Here is a 21980-nt window from a genome sequence, read left to right as displayed (position 1 = left end):
GATTCAACCGTGAGCACTAGTTGTTTGTGTAAGGTTGGTATGGCTATCTGCAAATCCCAAATTCCCACAGAGAAGGCTTGTTCTGCCTAGTTCTTCAGATGCCATTCTGTGCTTCCTTCCATGTTGAAGAAAGGTGGCATTTGTTGCAGCTAGACACTTTCCAAGCATAGAGGAAGCCAAAGTCCCTGGACAATCTAAAATGACAAAGGAAGAGGCAAGGTTTCATAGATTCCTAGATTATAAGGTCAGAAGGGACCATTGTGATCATCTAGTCTGGCCCCCTCTAGAACACAGGCCAGAGAATTTCCTCAAAATATGGCAGATTTGAGAAAAACATCCAATCTAGATTTTAAAATGTTCAGTAAGGAAGAATGTACCATGACCCTTGGCAAAGTATTCCAGTGGTTAATTATTCTCACTATCAAAGATTTAGCCTTATTGCCAGTTTGAATTTGTCTAGCCTCTTTGAGTGATGGTCCCTATTGTATTCCACTGAGGTTATATGCATTTGCCATGCGTCCGGAGCCAGAACTTTTGAAAGTAGTAGTGTCCATTGGTCCACGCGTGGCCCTCACCTCACCTCATGGTTTCATTCAAGGCAGTAAAGGGTGGGGTGGACTGACAGTGTCCTCGGTTCCTTCTCACCACTGCAGGGTCCGAGTTGGAACCTCTTTGTTTCTCTCATCTCTTGTGACGCATTTCTACAAACTGAGAAAAAAGACTTTTTATTCTTGTACACTGTGTATATATTTGTTATTTTTAGTAGTATTAGCAGTAGTAGTAGTATTTAGGAATTTAAGGACTTTAGGATGCCATTTTCCATGGTAGCTGGCTAGCCACTCACCTGCAGCACCCGGGTCTGGATATTGGATTATGCCGAAGACACCAGGGTTCAAGATCTGCGCTTCCTGCCCTCACTCATTCTTGGTCAGTGATGAGCACCATTGTTGTCTGTGCTGCTTGTGGAAGACTCACATTGCATCCAGGTGCAGTATCTGTCTCTCCTTCCCTACCCGTGATTCAGAGAGAGGATATGAACTTGGCACTGTTCTATCAGAGGGGTGTGCCCCTAACTAACCATGGGGACACAGCCAGTCTTTTTTTCTTTTTCCGTCACAACGAATATTTCATATTTAATTAGTTTTACAAAGCTTCAATAGGGAAATTCCAGTAGCCTGGTGGTTAGGGCATTCACCGGGTATCTGAAGGACCTTGGTTAAAGTCTGTGCTCCAAATCCAGCACACCTAATTAGATGTTCCATCCTGGCTCCTGAGAAGCCATTTTGCCCACAGCTTTGTTGATTTAAGTATGCCCACACAAAGCTTTGGTTTGGACAAATCTGAATTTTCTGACAAAAAACATTCCTTAAAAAAAATTCCTGACCAGCTCCAGTTTGGAGTGGGTGAGCCAGGAGTAGAGCTAATCGAAAAATGAAAACCTATTTTCATGAAAAAATTCAAAAATTTTAAGTTGTTTTCATGCTGAAGTGTTCATTGTTTCAATTTAAGAAATTTCTGCAATTTTATAATAAAAAATATTATTAAAATTTGAAATATTTGGTGAACAAAACGTTCTCTAGCCATTTTGATAATGTTTTCAATAATAATTATGTATTTTTAAAGGCATGAGATTCATTTTAAGAAAAATGAAAATTCAATAATATTTGTTTCTAAAAATGTTTGTAGACAAAAGGTAATCACTCAACCAAAGATTCCTCATTTGGTAAATTTCATACAGCTCCAGTCATCAATGAATCAGTGGTAGTTAAAGGTATGTGAGCAGATAAGGTTATCTAGAGGCAGAGTCTGAAGGTATTGCTATCGGCAGGTCTCCTGCACATTGAAGATGAACTACATTTTGTGGCGAAGCATGATAGATGAGGACATGGATGTTCTGTGTCATCAGCTGAGTGACTCTTTATCTGCCCAGGATTGTGTCATGGAGTTCTGTGAACTAACCTCTGGGACATCTGTTGCTGTCAGTGTATTTCTTATTCTCCTTCAACTCGTCTGCTACATAGATGAGCCTGGAAGCACTTTCTCAGTAGTGTGCCCAGCTACCTTGAGGGCTATTGCATTTGGTACCTGACAACTGGCATCATGACTGAAGGAAGAAAAAGAGCATCTTACTCAATGCTGCCCTACACCTTGCCAACCCTGTCCATAACAGTGCTATAGCCCCGTTTCTGCATTTACACATCAGACCATGTGTCCATGCAGATGCTGTGTGGATCTAATTGCTCTTTTGGGCCCTATTGTTTTCCCAGGTCACTATGGCCTATAGTGCCAGGCCATATCCCTATCTTGGTTCTTTGAGGGACAATCATCTCCATCCTATGAATCAGTGCATGTATGGTGCTGCTCCACCCTCTCACTGTCAGAGGGACTCTGGCATAGGGACTGAGATGCTTGAGGAGAGAAGGCATTTCTTTGGTTTAGCTCCATCTATTTAAATGACTGGAAGTGGAATCCAGGTGGGGTGTGTGAAAGCAGCCACCTCCCAAGGAGACCCTCTGCTGTTGTCCTTTCCACCCTCTGCCATTTGTGTGGCAAAGAGACCTCAGTAACCACTACACATGTCAACTGGAGGAGATGGAAATATTTGATGCTTGGATCTCCTGGAGGAGGTAGGTGCTAATGGGGACAGGCAATTTAACTAGTTAATACACGTGTGATTGTATCATTGCTGTCACTGTTTGTCCTTCAGTTCCTCTGCTTTTTTTCCTTCTTGCAGGTTACTGTTCTGGAAACTGCTCCAAGCAGCTGATAGGTCTTTTTCTTTTCTTTATAGTTTTATCATTTCTTTCTTGCTTTCGCTTATCACAGGAATTGCTGTACAAACCCCACCTGCCTGTTGCTGTTTCATTTTTCTCTCCTGGCTTCCATTTTTGTATATTTTATATTAAAGTAGAAGTTTCTCATTCGTGTATCCCGCGTATTTGTCCCAGTGATTCAGAGGTAGAGACAAGGCCACAAATATGAGCACAGGTACACTTAGGGTGCTTTTGACTTCTCTGGAGCCTTGTTGGGTACTTGTCCTCTCATCTACGCCCTGTGGTAGGCTTCTCTCAGTGGGATCCTCCTTTTCAGCACCCACCATTTCTTCCTCCTCGCAACTTTCCCTCTTGTTACTTTCTAGTGTGCAGAAATCTGCGACTGTTGTCTGTGGGGACCCTTCCTCCTTGGTTGCTATGAGACATAACTGTTCTTTGCTCATGACTAGAACCAGGGGGAAATTTTTGGCAAATAAACTGTTCACAAAGTCAGGCTGAATTAGGTGAATAGTTTCGGGCAAAAAAAAAAAAACTTGGGACAAAAAATTCTGAAAATGTCTAAATGTTTAGTTGGACCCAAAACAAAAACATTTTCAGATTTTTTTCATTTTGGCCACCAAACCAAAAAAGCAATTATTCATCCAGCTCGACTCATGATCTAATGGGGCCAGGAGTGGCGAATAATTATCCCCTGCCTTATACTGACTCATGTGGTCTCCCAGCCCCTAGAGCTGAGTGCTGTACAGGTGATTGGGGAGAGGGATGAGTGCAGAGAAGACAGGAGGAGAAGCTCCCACCCCAGCAGAAATGCATGTTTCCATGCCAGGAACTCCAGTCTCTTTCCACCTAGCCAAAGCCCCTAAACCCAGCAGGGTCAAGATTTTCAAGCAGAATCCGAGTTCTTTCCTACTGTGGCTGATGTGGGAAAGAATCCTACTTGCTATGTCTGAGCAATGTTAGCTCTGAAGGAGTAAAACTCAGTACCTTCTTCTCTGGTTACTGCGCTCAGCAGATCAGACTCTGAAAAATGCCATTTCATTTCAGAGCGGAATCACCCCTCAAGCAAGGAACTCTGCAAATATTCAACTACGCAAAGTTGTTAGTAATTAGTATTTTTTGTTACACAAGACTTATTATTTTATGGTTTGTGGGCTCATCCCCAGGGCAGCATTTTAGGGCCCAATCCTGCAGCCCTTGTTCCTGTAAATAAAGACTGAAAGATCAGGCCCTTAATGTAGGCTACAGGGGTCTAATTAGTTAACATTTATGGGCCAACTGGAGAACACTTAGATTGCACCTGCTTTAAAGTTATGCAAATAGATGAACTAAAACCCCTGACAATTACACTGAACTGAGTTTTGTGGGACCCCTGGGAAACGAGTTCAGAGGAATGGTAAGTAAAATTGGCATTAAGCAGTGGCCATTTCCGAGGGAATGAGGTTCTTTCACAATTGTAAAGCCTAGTTCTGAGTAATTGCACTTGGGTAACAGGCTACTTGCCGAAGCAAGAGCTATCGGCTGAAGAGCAACATAAACCAAACCCCAAACCTTGGGCAGAGTTTTGGAGCTTGTAGATCCGATGGATTCTGACCAGGGATGACGTGGAGCATCCGTCCTGTTGTTTGCGCTGTAACACTGGGAAGTGACACTCCAGAACTCTCACTCTCAGAAGAAATGCTGCTGCAGGGGTGTTTTATTAGCTACTTTTATTATCCAGGTAGGCCTCTGCCTTATTCTTTGTGTTACTCATTCTTCAATGAGACCCAGGGGTCTGATGTTTGGCCACAGCAAAACACATTTGTGTCTCCCAAGCATCATCAGCAGCGGGGGACCTGTCACGACACCCTTGTTTATACAGGGAAAGTGAAGGAAGTGGCTGTAATGAATTTGCAACTGAGTGACAGAAATGAAATTTTCTACTCACTCATGTATAATCTGGAGCTGTTCCAGATTCCTTGGCAGATACAGCGCCTTTTGTGTGGGGTGCAGCATTTCTGCCTCTCACGCCTCTGTTTGTGTCTCTCCACTTCACACTACGCTCCTGCGTGGGATTTGCTAGGCAATCACTGTGTCAGGAACAAGTGAGGGCAAACAAATCTTTTGCTGGGGTTTGTTTGTGTTGTCTGGGGGGTTTCTTAACATCACTAATTCCCTACAAATTGTCCACCACCGCTGATGGCAAAAAGGAGATGAAAAGGCCAGCCACATTAGCCATCATTAGAATAAGAATCATGTATTCCTCCCAGCTGAGATGCATATAATTAGAAATTAGAAAAAGGTCAGATCTTGCCATTATCAACTCAATCAGCTGCTGAGTGCCGCACAGTCAATTAATTCAGCATCTGTATTTTTTACAACCCCACGCACGTATTCCATTGGACTGTAACTCTTTTTCTGGACAGATATACTACGCAGTGAAGCAGGAACATAAAATGAGAGACCCTAAGCAAATGAGCTGAGATAATTGAGAGATTTATTTTTTATATATATGAGTGTGTCAGGTCTTCTTGCCTTTGCCCTTGAATATTGACTTTCATAAATGTGATTGTTGGATGGATGCGCTAGTCTGAGGGATCTCTGTCCCTCTTTGGAGCTACACTTTTCTCGTGTCCATTTACTGAATAGCTCTGTGACACAATGTAGGGACTTACCACCGTGGCGCCTCCTTCTGGTCGTCTCGGGGAATTGGTTCGATCCAGTAGAGCGCCCCTTTCTGGTGGCGTCCCATCTGTCGTCTCACCTTTGGTTGGCGTGTGGACCCGCATTGCTCCCAATGCACAGTGTCCTCTTCTGGAACACTATCCTCCGACAGTGTCCCTTTGTCCATTCATACCCCTTCCGGGGGCTGGGTGACCCACAGTCCTACACCTCCAAGTGCAATTCCTACAGTCTGGGATCTGGTGTAGTTTCAGCTGGCCGCTCCCTGCAGCCTATGGCTGGGTGTATTGCCAAGGGGAACAAAGGGGGGGGCCAGGCCCGCCCACTACTCTGAGTCCCGGTCCAGAGGCCCTCTAGCAACAGCCTCACTGTCCTCTTTCTCCTTCCTCCTCTGTCTGTTCCTCTGGACCGCTTCCCCAACAGCCCTTCTTCCCGCTAGGCCCTTTCCTTCAAGGCCTGCCGCCTGGCAGGCTATGGAGTAGGACCTTCTCCGCTCTCCAAGGCTGGCCTGCACTTCGCTGTCCATGGTGCTGGCCTCCCAGCTCTGGAGACAGACCTTCCCCTCTGAAGGCCTGGGACAGACTGACTGCTCTCTCCCTGAGCAGTCTTTTATATGGCTGAGCTTGGCCCTGATTGGCTGTCCCCAATCTGGCCTCTGATTGGCTCGCAACAAGCCCTTCTCTTATTGGCTGCCGGGATGTGCAGGCACCCGGGCCTGCTGCAGCCCACACTCTCCGGGCGTGGGGCAGCCGCCCTACCACACTCTGAAGAACTTAATTTCCCAGTTTGTGTGCTGGTCAGGTTTCTTTTGTTTGTTTTTGTTTTGTTTGACCTTGTGCATTATTCCCATTTCTGCAAGAGAAAAGAAGTAGGATGTGGAGCATGGGGGTGCAAGGGTTCAGTAGCATATCGATGTGAACCAGTATTAGTGGGACTGAAGCAGGAGCTGAAAGGCAAAGGGCTTTCAACCTCTTCCTCTCAAAATTCCCTGGAGTAGATGGGGACTAAAAGGAGTTTGTCCCCTGTTTGCCCTGGCTAACCATGCTTCTGATTAATCTCTTCTTGTTCTATTTATAAATTGTGCCTAATCAGCGCCCGTTATTCTGACTCCCCGCTGGCTTTGTGACTCAGCTGAGAGAACCTTCACAGTGCATTAGGACAGAGAAATGTGGCTATCTCCTGAGGTCCTCTCCTTCCTCCTACCCCTTTTTAATGCCACTTTTATAAATCTCGGAGCTGGTAACGAGCAAGGCCTCATTATAGCAGCAGAGTTCCAAAGGCCCTCCTCCTACTATTGCCATTGCATGCTCATCAGGGCAATTGATGGCAAGGCCATTGAAATGTATGTCGCCATTCAACCCAGGAGCAGTCTGTGACTAACAGTTCGTAAAGATGATCACTACAATTTGCAAGTAAAAAAAATCCTTTGACATGTAAAGATTTTTTGTTATATAAAACTGGCTTTAATCACCCCACAGCGAATAGCTGGAATTTTATATATTATGCAAGATTTCAAACTGAAGCTGTAAAACTTAAAGTTCCAGTTCCATGAGAGGAATGTTTTATGTGTACATTTTTTAACATTTATGGGGTACATTTTAATGAGGCCCACGCTTTGCTCTAGGGAAAGCTTACAGCCACGTTACTGCTCTGAAATCTTGTTCGAGAGAGTGGCCAGTGGAGAATAATCAAACACATTTTTACATCCAATGTTTAGTCTCCAAAATTTCTTTGGGCATTTCTTTTAGTTGGGATGGTAATTACAGTGAGTTTCTGCATCTCCAAATAGTGGAGATGAGGGGGAAAAAATAGAGACGAGTGGTAAAAACTCATGCTGATTCGCTCTGAGCTGGGTGATTCATTGGTCGATACTGACTAGCAAAATAGTCTTCAACCAGTAGTGACCACTTATTTGGGAAGCCTAGTGATTAGAAGAGAAACAAAAACATTACTGCTTAATTACTAACTTTCAGTTGGTGAAAGTGGATATTAGTTCATTTTCTCAGTTCAATATTTTACTTACTTTTTTTACCTGTCTTGAAATAAGAACGGCAGGTACTTCGGGGGAGGGATAGCTCAGTGGTTTGAGCATTGGCCCGCTAAACCCAGGGTTGTGAGTTCAATCCTTGAGGGGGCCACTTGGGGATCTGGGGCAAAATCAGTACTTGGTCCTGCTAGTGAAGGCAGGGGGCTGGACTCGATGACCTTTCAAGGTCCCTTCCAGTTCTAGGAGATGGGATATCTCCATTAATTTCTTAGAATTTAATTTCTTTGGTAAATATACTGAACAAGTGATTTTTTTTGGCCATAGATTCTATAGCTTCCACTTTGTCCTTCGTTAAGTTCCAAGTGTGACCTCTAGCAGCAGTACTTGGGGGTGAATCAGATTGGTGAATTCCATGGCAACAAAAATATTTATTTTTCTTTTACCACTAGTGAAAAAGCTGCACTGTTTGAAAGGGCTGCTTTTCTGCACTAGCACCAACAGATCTGAACTGCAGTCCTAAAAAGGATTATGTGGTAAATTGTACACTAGGTTATTTAATCAGTTTGTCGTCATTAGCAGTTCCTAGGTAATCTTGCAGATACTCATCCTTAGCAGTTCCTTAGGTTGCCCAATGATTCTAGTAGTTACTAGAAAGCCAATGGATATGCACTGACCTACTCTCCTTGTTTATCCTTCTCAGATGGTGAAAGCAATTCAGGTCCTGAGAATTCATCTGCTGGAGCTGGAGAAAGTGAATGAATTGTGCAAGGACTTTTGTAACCGTTATATCACCTGCCTCAAAACAAAGATGCACAGCGATAACCTACTCAGGAATGATCTTGGGGGGCCCTACTCCCCAAACCAGCCCTCCATAAACCTACACCCACAGGTAATGGCTGAAAATGTCCACCACACATGCTTTCCTAGAATCTCCCCTTGGGCCTTATTGTTCTACAAACAGTTTCACTCCATTTTATAGAGTTCCTCCTCATTTTGATCCAGTTACCAGGAGGCACATTTTCCTAACAGGCTGTGTGAGCATGGCAGAGGGATCCGGGAGATTTAAGACACTTTGGTTCTGATTTTCAGAGGCACTCGGTATCTGCAGCTCCCATTGGCTTCCCATTGTCCTTGCTCAACAGCTCTGGAAATCAATCAAAAAGTGTTTCCAGGTGGGCTCTAAAAATGGCAGCACCTGAAAATTAGGGGCACTATTGAAAATGTAAGTCTTAATTTGTGTGTGTATATGTGAATATATGTGTTTGAAAGTAAATGACCCATGTCCTGCTCACGTAATGAATACGCACAAAGCCACAGGAGGAAATGGTGCAGCGATTGAGTGTGTTTCATTGGGTTGCTCTGAATGCCGTCCTGCAGCAGAGCACTCTTTCATAGAAATGTGACTCTAGTGGGTGACTGCCACTGGCTGGTAGAGTTTTAACCATGTTTATGGATGATGAAACTGAGATGTCAGATAAAGTGTTGCATATGGCCGTAAGTCAGTATGCAGTGATAGTTACAGAGGGGGCACAAACTAATTAGAACCATGGGAAATTCTTAGTGCTTGTCTATATGGTGAATTAGTGCACAGCAAGCTGAGGTGTAAGTTCTAGCATGCTGCAAACTACCGGTCTGTGCGCTGTGACGTACCGGCGTTTGGAACCCTGCACACTAACTCTGCATAGAGACCAAGCCTTATCCTCACTTTGAAAACATTTTAAATAAAAAAAACAGATTTTGGGGCTACATTTTAAAGTTTATGGAGATATAAACTGTCGCATTTGTCAATTATTACCATAGAAAAAGGGACAAGATTTTGTAGCAGCAAAACCCTGGCACAAAAATTCCATGAAGCCTAATCCCTATTAACATCTTTTTAAGCAACCCCTTGTACTTTTTCCTCTCACTCAGGTCAAAGTTTGTCCATTTGAATTGCTCGGCTGGATTTTTTTTCTAGAAAATCTTCTAGAAATCCAGCCGCTGTTGTGCCCTTGACAGAACAGTAATGCAGTGAACTTCCTTTCACAGCTCTCACTGGTACTGTCTTTTACCTCTTCCTTCAAAGGCAGCACAGACAGCTGCTAGGACAGGCATCGGAGTGCATTGCTTCTATACTATTCCATCCTGCCTGCTGACCACTCGCTTAGTGTCTCAGTGCATCGTAAGGCTTTTTTTAGGGTTCTTTGCTTGAAATTTCTGTGTAGGTGCTGGATGAGTAGCTTCCCCAAGAAGGGGAGCAGGAAGTCAAGTAGTACATGGAAATCCAACCCTAGTGAAGCCCAGGAAATGGAAGATCAACTACCTCAGGCAACATGTAAGAAGAAAATTAAGAGGTTAAAATAGAATTTGAACCGTAAATAATTCAAGGTATTTAAAAATAACAAGAAATTACAACTATCAGAAGCAAGATGCCTGCAAGAGGATCAGTGGGTCCATTACACCACCAGGGAGAAATTCAGGAAATTAAGGAAATTGCTGGAAAGTTAAGCAATTTTTCCCTCAGGTCTGGTCTATACTTAAAACTTATACTGGCATAGCTATGTCAGTCAGGGTGTGAAAAAACTACACGCGGTAGCAACATAGCTATGCTGACAACCTACCAGCGTAGACGCAGCTATACTAACAGAAGAGAGCTTCTGTCAGCATAGCTAATATTGCTTGGGGAGGTGGTGTTACTACACCAACAGCCCCCTTCTGTCAGCATTTGCTGTGTGTCCACTAGGGGGCTATGCCGGCATAGGCCCTGTAGTGTAGGCAAGGCCTTAGTCTTCACCACAGAGGATGTTGGGGAGATTCTTACCCTGGACCTACTCTTTTCAGGTAACAGCAATGAGGCACTGTCAAAGACTGAGGGGTCTGAAGAAGAGGTGCTGGTACAAATTAGTAACCTGGTTCAAATAGTTACACACAAACGTTCTGAAGGAGTTCAGCATGAAGTGACTGAGCTGATAACAAAAAACTACAAACTCTCATTGTCATCGGCTGCCATACAAGAAAGTTACAGGGTAGCAAATGTTGTACCTCTATTTTTGCAATGTGCTTGGAGTGATCTGGGGAATCACTGACCAGTGACCTGAATGTCTGTACATTGTAAATTGTAACAGTTATGAAATATGGAATTCTATTAGGGGGTCACACACATCATTGATTGTGCAAGCTGAGTGCATTGCACCCACCAGGGGCTCTTTGCACCCGTTCTCCCCCCTCCCGGCTCCCCGGGTGCTATCCTCCCACCCCTTATTGCAGGGACTCCCTGCAACTCCCCCATCTGTCCCCTGCCAGGGGCTCTGTGTACCTGGCATTCCCCGTCCTCCTGTGCCAGGGTCCCCCATCTGTCCCCAGGCCAGCAGCTCTGAGTGCACTCCCATTTCCACTTTCCCCCATGCCTTCTGTTCCTGCCTTCCCCTCTGGAAGGGGGATTGTGGGCCCCCTTCCCCCTAGCAGGTTTCCCTAATCTCCCCCGAACCAGGGGTTCTGTGTGCCTCCCATTCCACCTGTGTGCCCCCATTCCAAGGTCCCCCCTCATCCCCATAACAGGGACTTTGCATGGGCCCTCCTCCCTCCCGTCCCCTGATGCGTCTGTTCCTCTCTCTGATTTTCTCCAAATCAGTATGGTTCTGGCCATTGATGCCTAGGACACTTCCTGAAATTTTGGAATGGATCACATGCATGATTGAAAAGTCATCATTTTACAGACAGACAGACTGGCAAACAGAGAATGCCATGAGAGGTCCCTTCTGGCCTTAAACATCTGTGAAAATTTCAACTGAAATGGCCCAAACCAAGTTCCATCCAAGTGTGTCTTGGGATGTAAGTTCAGTGGATTTGCATTCCATTTTTGTGTCAGGTGAAGGGGAAGAGTGTAATCTCACTAGTGCCACATGCAGGTCCAGTCCTCTCCTCCTGCCACAGATATGGTCTTCTGCCGGGGTGGGGCAGGCAGGGCCCCCAAGATGTAGGTCTTGTGTATGGTTAACACTCTATTGAGATGAGTCGGGCATCTGCCACCTTCTTATAGCTGTTGTTGCAGACTTAGGCAGACCTCTCTGCCTTTAGTGACACTCATTTCAAGCCTTTTTCTGCCATCATGATCACTAGAAACTTTCAATGGATAGCTGCATGAGTGCCTGTGTCTTAATGTGACCCTGCATATACCATACCTTCCCCAAGAACCTCTGCAAAATGACCCAGTCTCCAAGAGTGCTATGCTTCCAGTAGGACTTCAAATATTTTTATAGTAGCTCTTGGAATAATGCAAAGTAAAGCACTTTCCTCAAATAATAGCTCCCCAATGTACACTGCTCTAAGCCATGTTTAGTGCATACACATGACCGTGTGAGCACACCTTAGTTTGAAATGTACAAATGATTTTTTTCTTAAATCTGATATTGAAGGCTGTATTATCAAATTATTTGGTTACACAACATGGCATTCTCCTGCTTTCTTTTGAGAAGAGGTTTTCTTTTTTCTTTTTTTTTTCTGTTTTGTGTTTTAATCCCACTGTGTTTATGACCGTTTCATGGCAGCTTTCTGCAAATTTTTGAGTGTTTACTAGCACAAATATTTGTGAAAAGCAAATCTAAAATCCAAAGGTTTGACTATCCACCAAAAGCAAATTTCAGATTGGATAGCCAGACAGCTAAAAGTACCTCGGTGTAGTGCGTAAGTCATCCAATCAAAGAAAAAAAAATACATGATTTGAAGTCAGATAGTTGAGCTACTAAGGACTTGTCTGCATGGCGTGGCAAAGCCCTGTAGAGGGGGTGATTTCTATAGTGCTCTAACGTGTTGCATTCTAATGGCCCCATATAGACCCTAGCGGTGCACATTAAAAGGCACCTACTTCAGGTTAACATAGCCTACATTAGAGTGCAACATGCTAGAGTGCTTTACAAATCACACCTCTCTAGAGCACTTTGCTGTTCCATGTACACAAGCCCTAAGTAACAGTGACCACAACACACTTGTGTTCAACATTCCCGGGGCAGGAATAGAACCAAAACCTAGCCCTGTGACGTTCAATTGTAGAAAGAAAGATTTTCAAACAAATGAGAGAGCTTATCAAAAAAGCTATAAAATCAAAAGGAAATTGAAATCCTTTGATTCAGCATGGAGGCTATTTAAACATTCCTTAATAGAGTCACTGAATGCCTCCAAGCAAAAAATAAATAAAAATAAAAACAAAGCATAGAAAGGCAAAACTAGTCTGGTTTAATGGTAATACTATTTGAGAAAACAGGTATCCTTCAGAAAATGGAAATCCAAACCTTAGAGAAGCCAACAGAAATCAACAAACCAGAGCGGGTGACATGCAAGAAGGAATTGAAGAGCAAAGAGGGGATTTGAAGTGCAGTTAGCTGAAGATTAAAAAATCTACCAAGAGATTCTTTCCATAGAACAGAAGCATGAAGCCTCCAAGAGGGCTGCTGGGCCACTGGACTATCAGGGAGTGAAGGACCAGACTGTGGCCCAGGCTTTTGCCAGGAATTACGGCGAATAAGACATCTTCCTGCTCTGGATGCAGACGGAGAGCAAACTCTATGAGGCTGCTGTCTGTCCCAGTTTTGATTGCACCCCCTGGCGTGTTAGCCAGTCCAGCCGGCACAGGGGACAGGCTAGTAATCTGCTTCTGGTGAAACTGCTGTAGAGTTCTACCACGCAGGAGAAGGTGAGAGCAGGGAAGGAATTCACACAGGGCTGAGATTAAAGGCACACAACTAGCCCTAAAGGAGCAACTAAGGAAGATGATGACATTGCTGAGAAGCTAAATGATTTCTTTGTCTCATCATTCACCAAAGGATGCAGAGCCATGCCCACCAATTTCAGAAGGGTTTGTACTTGAGCCATGTCTCTGCTGCTGCTACCAGGGCTACACGGCTGTTTATACTCCTACTAGCCCAATGAGATCTAGCAGAAGGAATGCCCACACGTGTGGGAATCGCAGCCCTAGCTCGTAGTATAGACAGAGCCTAAAAGAGCTGATCTGATCACAAAAATATGCAATTGCTCAATAAACTCAACAGTTATACTGGAGAACAGGAGGGCAGCAACTGTTGAACCCACCTGTAAAAAAAATGTATAGGATGCATCTAGGTGTATAGGCTGTGATAATGATAAAGCGCGAGGGCTTCTAATCTGGTCAAATGTTTGACCATGTCAACTAAAGGAGAGCCAGAGTAAGAATAAATGATCATTTTCCAAAATAGTACAAGGTTATAGATGGGTGTACTGTGTTAATTTGATGGAATATACAGGCCCAAAGCATCAAACGTGTTGACATGACCCCATCACTGTCCAGCACTGAACAATGTTAAACCAGATTTGGTTTAACCTCAGCCTGCTTAGTACCAGGGCAAACACACCTTTAAAAATCCTTGTAACCTTGTATTAAAGATAGAGAAAAGAAGGGAAAACAGTTAAAGCCTTGGAAATGCAAGGTATTAAAGAAGACTTTCATCTTAACAACATCTCTTATTCCTTTCCCTGGGGAGAGTGTTTAGAAAGACCACCCCTTTCTACCATCTGACAGTCTCTGATGGTATTAAGGATGGTACTAACGGCCTTTCTAGGGAAAAGAAAAGTTAGTTGAGCTGGGCTGCAACTGTTATTGTCGCTGTTGTTGTTAAAGTCTGATCCCATTTCCTAAAAAAACAAATCATGACAAATACACATAAGAGGGAGCAGGAAAAGAACAGTAAAGATAGAAAAGGTAGGTTCTGTCTCTGGTGTTAGTCCTCACTTGCAGCCAAACTGCTGGACAAAGACAGGCCATGCCTATGGTCTTATCAGCCACTCCAAGACCTGGAAACAGCATTAGGCTGTTTAGAGCACAGGTTTTGGCTGCTTTTCTTGTCACAGGCTCACAGCAGTGTTGTAAAATACAGTCTTTGCTGTCTAAGCCAGATTCTTATTAGAAGAGTGATAGGAAAAAGAAGAAATAAGGTGGGGAAGGAAAAGAACACATGGGGAGGGGGACAATGTGTGCGACAAAATCTCACTTTCCAGGTGGTATTCAGGTTTTAACTGGAGCCAGTGGAGGTGCTATGTCATCTGGCTCCCTCTCTCTGGCCTGATTCGGTCAGGACATCTCTGAGAATTATGACAAAGATAGGCTGACAGTGTCATGGTAGATTCCAGGGTTCCAGGAGACAGCGATGGTGGCAGCCATTACCGTGAATCTTGCTCTTTTCTGTTCTTTTGTTTTCCGGTCAGCCATTGTCCACATCGCTTCTAGTTTCCTTCCCAAAGTCTTTTATTTAATATATGGAGATATACCTATCTCATAGAACTGGAAGGGACGCTGAAAAGTCATCAAGTCCAGCCCCCTGCCTTCACTAGCAGGACCAAGTATTGATTTTTTTACCCCAGATCCCTAAGTGGCCCCCTCAAGGATTAAACTCACAACCCTGGGTTTGGCAGGCCAACGCTCAAACCACTGAGCTATCCCTCCCTACTTTTTAAGGACCTCAGAAGGGTGTGATGGATGGAATAGCCCATCCCCTCATTATTTTGTTCACCAATCAGGCCTGATTTCTGACACACCAATTTTGGTCCATTGATTTCCAGTCCCGTGCTTCTCTTGTTTACCAGACATGATTGTAACTCAGTCCTTGAGTTATATTATTAGGCCTTTTTATTTGGACTAATTTGGTCTCTTTGTCTCTTTTTTGCACCTTTTCCCATAATTTATGTTTAGGTTATTGTGACATTTTATGAACTTTCACTCAATTTTCATAATTGAATTCACAGTTAGGGTGAGTCTGTAGGTCCAGTTATTTCCACAATGCCCCAAAGTGCTTTTCTAGCACCTATTTGGTTTTATTTTATTTTTTTATGGTCTGGAAAAGGAAATGAACAAGTGAAGTGTCGCAATTTGCAAATAACTCAAAATTACTTAGATTAGTCAAGAATAGAGAGGACTATGAGGAACTCTCGAAGGATTTACCAAAGCTAGTCAGTTCGGTAAGATCATGGATGGCAGATTAAATTAATTAAAATGTGTATAGTAATGTACAGTTAAAGGAATAACTGTAACTAATCAAGAAAAGGATCAGGGAGTCTTTCTGCACAGCTCAATGGAAACCTCTGCTCAATGAGCAGCAACAGTAAAAAAAAGTTAAGAAACTGTTAATAGATATTAAAGTAAAAAAAGGCATTATGGTCATCTAGTCTGTCCTCCTGCACTACATAAGTCAGAGAATTCCTTCCAGTGATTCCTGCATCAAGCTTGAACTAGAGCCTATATTTTAGAAAAACATCTAATATGGATTTAAAGACTTTATGTGGTAACAAATCTATTACATCCCATGATAGGTTGTTTCAATTGTTAACTACCCTCTGTTAAAAATGGACACATTATTTCCAGTCTGAATTTCTCCAGTTTAACTTCTAGCCATTGTATATTGTATCATTGTCCACTAGATCAAAGAGGCCTCTACTATCAGAATTTTTCTCCCTTTGCTGATTTTTATAGCCCACAATTAAGTCATCTATTAATGTTCTCCTTGACAAACTAGATCGCCCCCACAATGCTGTCTCCCCTTCTCTGCACCACTGTGCCCCTTTCACATCCCCACACGCCATGGGGAACTTGGGGTATCCATGTCCCATGCTGCCTTATAGCACTTGTACACATGTATGCAAAACCCATGATGATTGAAATCCATCTTAAGTGGTGATGATAGCAGGAAGGGGAAGGTAGGAGGCTGTTTCCATCACCTAGATTCCAGTGGAATTGTACCAACGTCAGTCGCTTTCTGGCAATATTTGTTATCAGCAATATTTATGATGGTGGTGTCCGTTTGTTTTTCCATATAAACTAAAATGCTTTGTCAAAGGCAACACAACTGGGGAAACAAACATATCAAGTCCATTTGCTTGACATTTTTATACTTTGTTCCTGAAAATCTCCTGAGTGTATTGATGCTGCAGCTGATGGCAACTGAAGTGTATGTGTGTAAAGTCCACAGGTCTCCTACCTGGACATTTTTTTTAAAATACCTCTTTGGTGCAATCTGATGCATTCCAAAAGTAGAAAATGAGCTTTATTGCAGTTTTTTCCTGAGTCCCAGAAATGAAAATCATCCTTGGTGGGGGCAGTTTATCAGAGGGGAGTGACTCTTTCAGAGGAAAGGAAACCGCAAACTTCCCTTCAGTCTGCCATGGTATATTAGCCAGGGCCTCACATGCCCTCTCCTGCTCATCAGTGAAATAAGGGTCAGGCAAATGGGAGACATGTGCTCAGACGGAAGTAAACTCTTTTTCAAACACAGAGGAAAATGCCAAAGGACTCGGGCAGCCCTAGAAAATGTTGCTGAGCTGGATATATTGTCATTAAAAAAATGTTCCAGTGTAAAGCCCACCTTACAGTTGTCGTTTGAAACTCTGGAGCAGGCATTCACATAGCTGAAGTCATAAATGATCCAGGTGTAACCCTTCTGCCAGGTGGAGCCGGCAGCAACCAGGGCCAGGTTCAATATCTAGGGGTTCCTTTTCAACAATACAACACAGAACTGGCTTGAGCCCCCACCCAGTAACCTGGGAAAATTACACACCACCCTGGCGCCTCTGAGAGGCAATACTTCCCCACTCACAAGCACAGAGTCTGAGTGTAGAAAAAAAAACTTTTAATGAAAGGAGGGAAGTCACCCGACACTAATTAGGGAAAATGCCACAAGCAGGATTCATAATCATAAAACGGTGAGCAGGACACCCACCCCAGAGTGCGTGGGGCAGTGCCTTCTGCCTCATGTTCTTGAATTCTACAACCAAAAGTTCCTTTTCTGTGTCCCCCTCTGCTCCCCCACCATACCCCACTCACAGTGGTTGTCCTTGGTCAGTGAGGACCCAGGGTGCATCTGTATAAGTTCACCTCCCACCCAGGGAGGAAGGCACCTTCCTTGCTCCGCCATCTGAGCACTTGCTCTGGTTGGCCGCCCTGCCAGCCGCTTGTTCCACTTCCGCTGGCCGACTGCTCGCCACTCTCACTGGCTGCTTGTTTGCCACTCCTGCCAGCAGCTCCTGCCGGCTGACTGCTCACTGCTCCCACCAGCTGACTGTCAGTTACCTTCCACTGCCACCTGCCTCTCTGCTGTGACCTCTTCAGGTCAGTCTCTTAGTGATTGTCAGCTCCTGGCGATTTTCAGTTTTAGCAGGCTGGGCAGAAATGCTGTGCCATCACAAGTGATTTCAGCTCTCATTTAAGCACTTAAAATAACAAAGGCAAATTGGAGCCTATTTAGCTCTATCTTTGAACAGTTGGGGGGGCGGGGGGCAGGTTAAACCAGACTGGGAATCCTTAGGAACAGTTCACACCTCCTGGCTGGGACACCTGTCCCCTCCCCTCTTAATTTCACAGGGCTCTGGCATTGGAGCCCCTGGTCCTTAATGAGATCCGTCCTTTCAGCTGAGGGTGACCCCCTCATTTGGACAGTTTAAGCATAGTTCTGCTTCTCTTTATTCATACAATAAAGACAACAATGTTGATAACAGCATTTCACTACCCCCGCATTCAGTACTAAAGTGATTTGTAACCCAACACCAGCCAAAGTTGATCACTTTGAGCAACACAGCTCAAACACTGCTGGATATCTAGGCAGAGTAGGTGTGTTCATGTTAATGCCGTTTGCTCCTGAAGTCTCTCCTCGTCCCAGATAGCTGTCAGGGGAGAGTTCATTCAGACCGGGCTTACACAGGTCAGTCATTTCAAGTATAGAGTTCTGCTCTATTTGACATGGAGAAGTCATTTAAATTAAGGTGAACACTGGGGGCAAAATATTCCTTCCACCTGCAGGAATTAGTATGTTTGGTTAGCCCATTTGAAAGTTTACAGGACTCAGTTGGCATTTTGATTCATTATATATTTTTTGTTCAACTGGCCTCTACCCTTGTCCGATGTCATAAATCATTTGCTGGGAGCATGTGGAAATCATTGTTAAGCATGTGTAAAGCTTTAGGGTGAAAAAAATCCTATTAGCTTAGGTGTCCTGGCCATCTAATTGTATTATTGTGCATATTAATATAGTGTTAGAATAGCTTAAAGTGTTAATCATGATTTGGATTTTTTTTTGACAACTGAGAAAATGTGCCATATCCTTAGAGAGTCTGATAGAATATGTGACGAGCTTCAAATTCATCAAGCACCATTACTGAGCATGTTCCTATCATCCTTATGTTTATGTCTGATACTTGATTGGAGCCATTTCTAAAGAACATCAGAAAATTTCTGTCAAAATGAAATTCGAAAGAAAATGAAGAAAAAGTTTCACCAAAATGGTCTTCCATTTTGAGAGCCGCTGTAGTCATTTCGCTCACTCCACGGGAGCCCTCCAGGCATGAGGAATTCTAGCCTATCAGAAGAGGACAGCTTCCCAATAGTATTGAGTGGGATGAAGCGGCTCTGTGACTGAAGAAAGGAGATGGGTGGAGCCAGTACTTCACCTTATTCCACTGCTGCTGAATCTTGCCTCTGAGATGGGAGGTGGGCAACTCACAGTGTGGCAGCAGCTAGGATTGGCACAGAACCACCATGGAGCTCAGCAATCAAGAGAGGGAAGCCAATGTAGAGAGAGGAGGACAAGTATGATGTACTCGTTGTAGCCCATGTTGCTGAGGAGATGTGCCAAAGCATTCTACACTACTTGGAATGCTAACGACTGAAGTTTTGAAGGTAGAATGCATTGCTGTAATCCAGACAAGGGGTGGCAAAAGGTGTATAACTAAGACCAGGATAGGATGAAGTCTCCTATCCAACCAGTGATGGTAGAATGCATTATTCATGGTTGCTGCTTTGTCATAGTTTAGCATCAACAAGAAAGCAGGGAGCATCCTAAATTATGGACTGGATTGACCAGTTGTGGGTATGAGCTTGCAACCAAATTAAACTGCACCATGGTTGCTGAATCTTCAAAGAACTTTCCTTGTCCCATCAGCATCACTTCTGTCTTGTTTGTGTTCGGCATCAACCAGCTCTTCTTTATCCATGCGCTGATCTTGTCCAAGCACTGGACCATCTTGGTGGTAGTGGTATGGTAGTATGGGGTGTGGGATAGATAGAGCTCTCACCCTGGAGCTTGGAAGAGTTATGACGCTTTTACATATCTGTTTCAGTCATAGCAATAGTCATTAAATTTCACACTTAGATGTAAACTGAAATGAGCAACAACTTTGGAAAAGAATCATTCGGCGTACAAGAAAGAGGGTGTCACGGTTTCAAGGGAGCTGCACCTGTATTCTCCTCTCTGTGGTCCACTCCAGGAGCATCTAGTCAGGACTTAGCTCTCCAGCTGTCACCTGTCTCTAGGCAGGGACTCTTATGCCATTCACTTCTGACCAAGGGGAGTTTTAAGACTGCACAGCTCACTGCCTAGCACGATGATATTCCCAGCAAGTCAGTCTACCTAATAGCCAGTGCCCGTGCATTGTTTTCTCTCTGAGGGCTATGAACAGTGTATTGCCAGCAGTTACAAGTTACCACGCAGCTCTTTCTAAGCAATCTAATTTATTCTTAAGATAAAGACATGACAGAGAAAACATAATAAAAACAATAACCAGATTTACACATACCAGGAGTCACCATCAATCATATGGAACCCTAGTAGGCCAAAGTCTTTCCAACCCTTCCTTTGAACAGGAGGTCCTATCTGTTTGGTGGGTAGTAAAAAGGCCCTGAGTCAGTTTAAACTTAACCTTTTAAAATCAAAAGCCCTTTCTTTGTCTATTGGTCTCTGGAAAATACAGTTTGAGGCAGGATATGCAAGCCTCCCCAGGGGTGGTGCCTTTCTGGAGGTGTTTACAACCTAAGGGATTCACCTTAATCACACCCACTGTTTCTGTTTCCTGGCAGAGCTGCGGCAACCTTCCCCCCTGGAGTTGCATACAGGCTTTGGCCTACCGTGATATATAAACCATTCAGTATGGTTCCCAAAGGTCTTGCATGGGGCTGCAATAACTGTCACAGAGCGTATCTGAGATTCTTCCAAGAGGACCAAGTGAAAAAGGTAGAAAAGCATTAACCATTAATCACCTGGCCATGTACTATTATTATTTATTTGTATTGTCTTTGCACCTAGGACCCCCAGCCATGGACCAGGACCTTATTGTGGTAGGCACTGTATAAACACAGAACAAAAAGATGGTTCTCACCAGCGAGACCTTACAGAATATACGACAAGAGATAATGGGTGGATACAAAAAGTCCGAAGGTGGTGCACAAGGAAACAATAAAACCATGCTTGTCAGCATGATAGGCAGTGTTTTGTAGGCATCACAGCAAAGGAGAGTTTTAAGAAGGGATTGAAGGAGGACCATGAGACGGTTCTGATGAAATTTACAGGAAGCACTTCTCAATAAGGAGTGGCAGCATGAGTGCAGGTTTGCAAATTTCACGCATGAGTGGAAGTCAGCGTCTCAACAGTGTATGAGAAATGGTAGGTAGGATGGAGATAGGCCAGGAAGAGTCTTGAAGGTGAATACAAGCAGCTTATGTTTGATGTGCTAGAGAAAGGGGAGCCAATGGAGGAATGAAGAGAGGGGTGACGTGGTCAAAGCGACAGGCTAGGGAAATGATCTTTGTGGCTGAATTTGAATAGACATGAGTAGGGTGAGATTGCTTTTGTCAAGGTCAGAGAAGAAGATGTTGCAGTTATCAACACAAGCTGGTGAAAGCTGGGATAGGAGATTTAGTTGTGTGGCTGAATAGGAAAGGCCATATCCTAGAGAGGTTATGCAGAAAGAATCTGGAGGATTTAGAACCAGTCTGAATGTGATGTTCTAGAGCAGTGGTCGCACCCTCCTAGGGCACATACCCTCTACGGGGGCGCAGAGAAACATTTGGGGGTGTGCAGCGGGGCCCAGCCCGACCCCCATGGGGGTGTGTGAGGGAGTGCTACCCAGCCCGGCTCTGCCCCCAGATCTGCTCCGGCCCTGGTTCCCAGCCACACCTCTGCTCCCAGCCTGCCCCCAGATGTGGTCCCGGCCTTGGTCCATGGCTCCCAGGCCCAGCTGCAGCTCTGCACCCAGCTGTGGCCACAGCTCCACTCCTGGCTGCAGCCCCAATTCTGCCCCCAGCCTCAGGCCGCTAGCTGCGGCCTGGATGTGGCCCCACTCTCAACCCTGGCCATGGCCCCAGCCCTGCCCCAGGCCTCGATCCCTGGCCAGCTCTGCTCCCAGCCCCGGCCCTTCTCCCGGCAAGTGGGGTCACGGGTGGGAGTGAAAGGTTGTTAAAGTTGGCTGGGCTTCTGGGTGTGGGAGTCAATCAAGGTGCAGAAGTAGAGGTGCTTGTCTAAGAAGATGGCAGAATTGAAGGAGCAGAGAACAAATTTGTAGTGCAGGAAGGCAGCATGGTCACGGATACCCACCAGAGATGCTTTTCCATGCAGGAGCAAGAAGCGAATGTTGGGGTGAGTTAGGGCTGGTAGGGTATTACTTAGGGCAAGTCAGTCAGTAGGCAGAGGCTAGCTGGGAATCCTGGAATGACTATCTACTGTCAAAACTCCTATGTGGAACCTTCCTCTCCAGTCTGCCAGTCTCCCCCTATCTCCTGCATTGCCTGGCACTTAACC

At 44.5% G+C, this 21980-nt stretch overlaps 1 protein-coding gene across 28 annotated transcripts in view; it reads left to right on the top strand.

Moving 5' to 3' along the window:
* Nucleotides 1–21980, top strand: part of PKNOX2 (PBX/knotted 1 homeobox 2) — a 658041-nt gene that overhangs the window by 499550 nt on the left and 136511 nt on the right. For all 28 annotated transcript variants that reach the window (XR_010593235.1, XM_065570190.1, XM_065570188.1 and 25 more), the window contains one exon: nt 8120–8308. Coding sequence is in view for 27 of the 28 variants with exons in the window: in XM_065570190.1 (XP_065426262.1) it covers nt 8120–8308 (189 nt within the window). In the remaining variant the exon portion in view is untranslated. The remainder of the gene's footprint in view (nt 1–8119; nt 8309–21980) is intronic.

This window comes from Chrysemys picta, chromosome 16 (genome assembly GCF_011386835.1).
Source record: "Chrysemys picta bellii isolate R12L10 chromosome 16, ASM1138683v2, whole genome shotgun sequence".
Taxonomy (NCBI): domain Eukaryota; kingdom Metazoa; phylum Chordata; order Testudines; family Emydidae; genus Chrysemys; species Chrysemys picta.
Note: the sequence above shows the minus strand (reverse complement) of the source record. Positions and strands in the feature narration are given on the sequence as shown.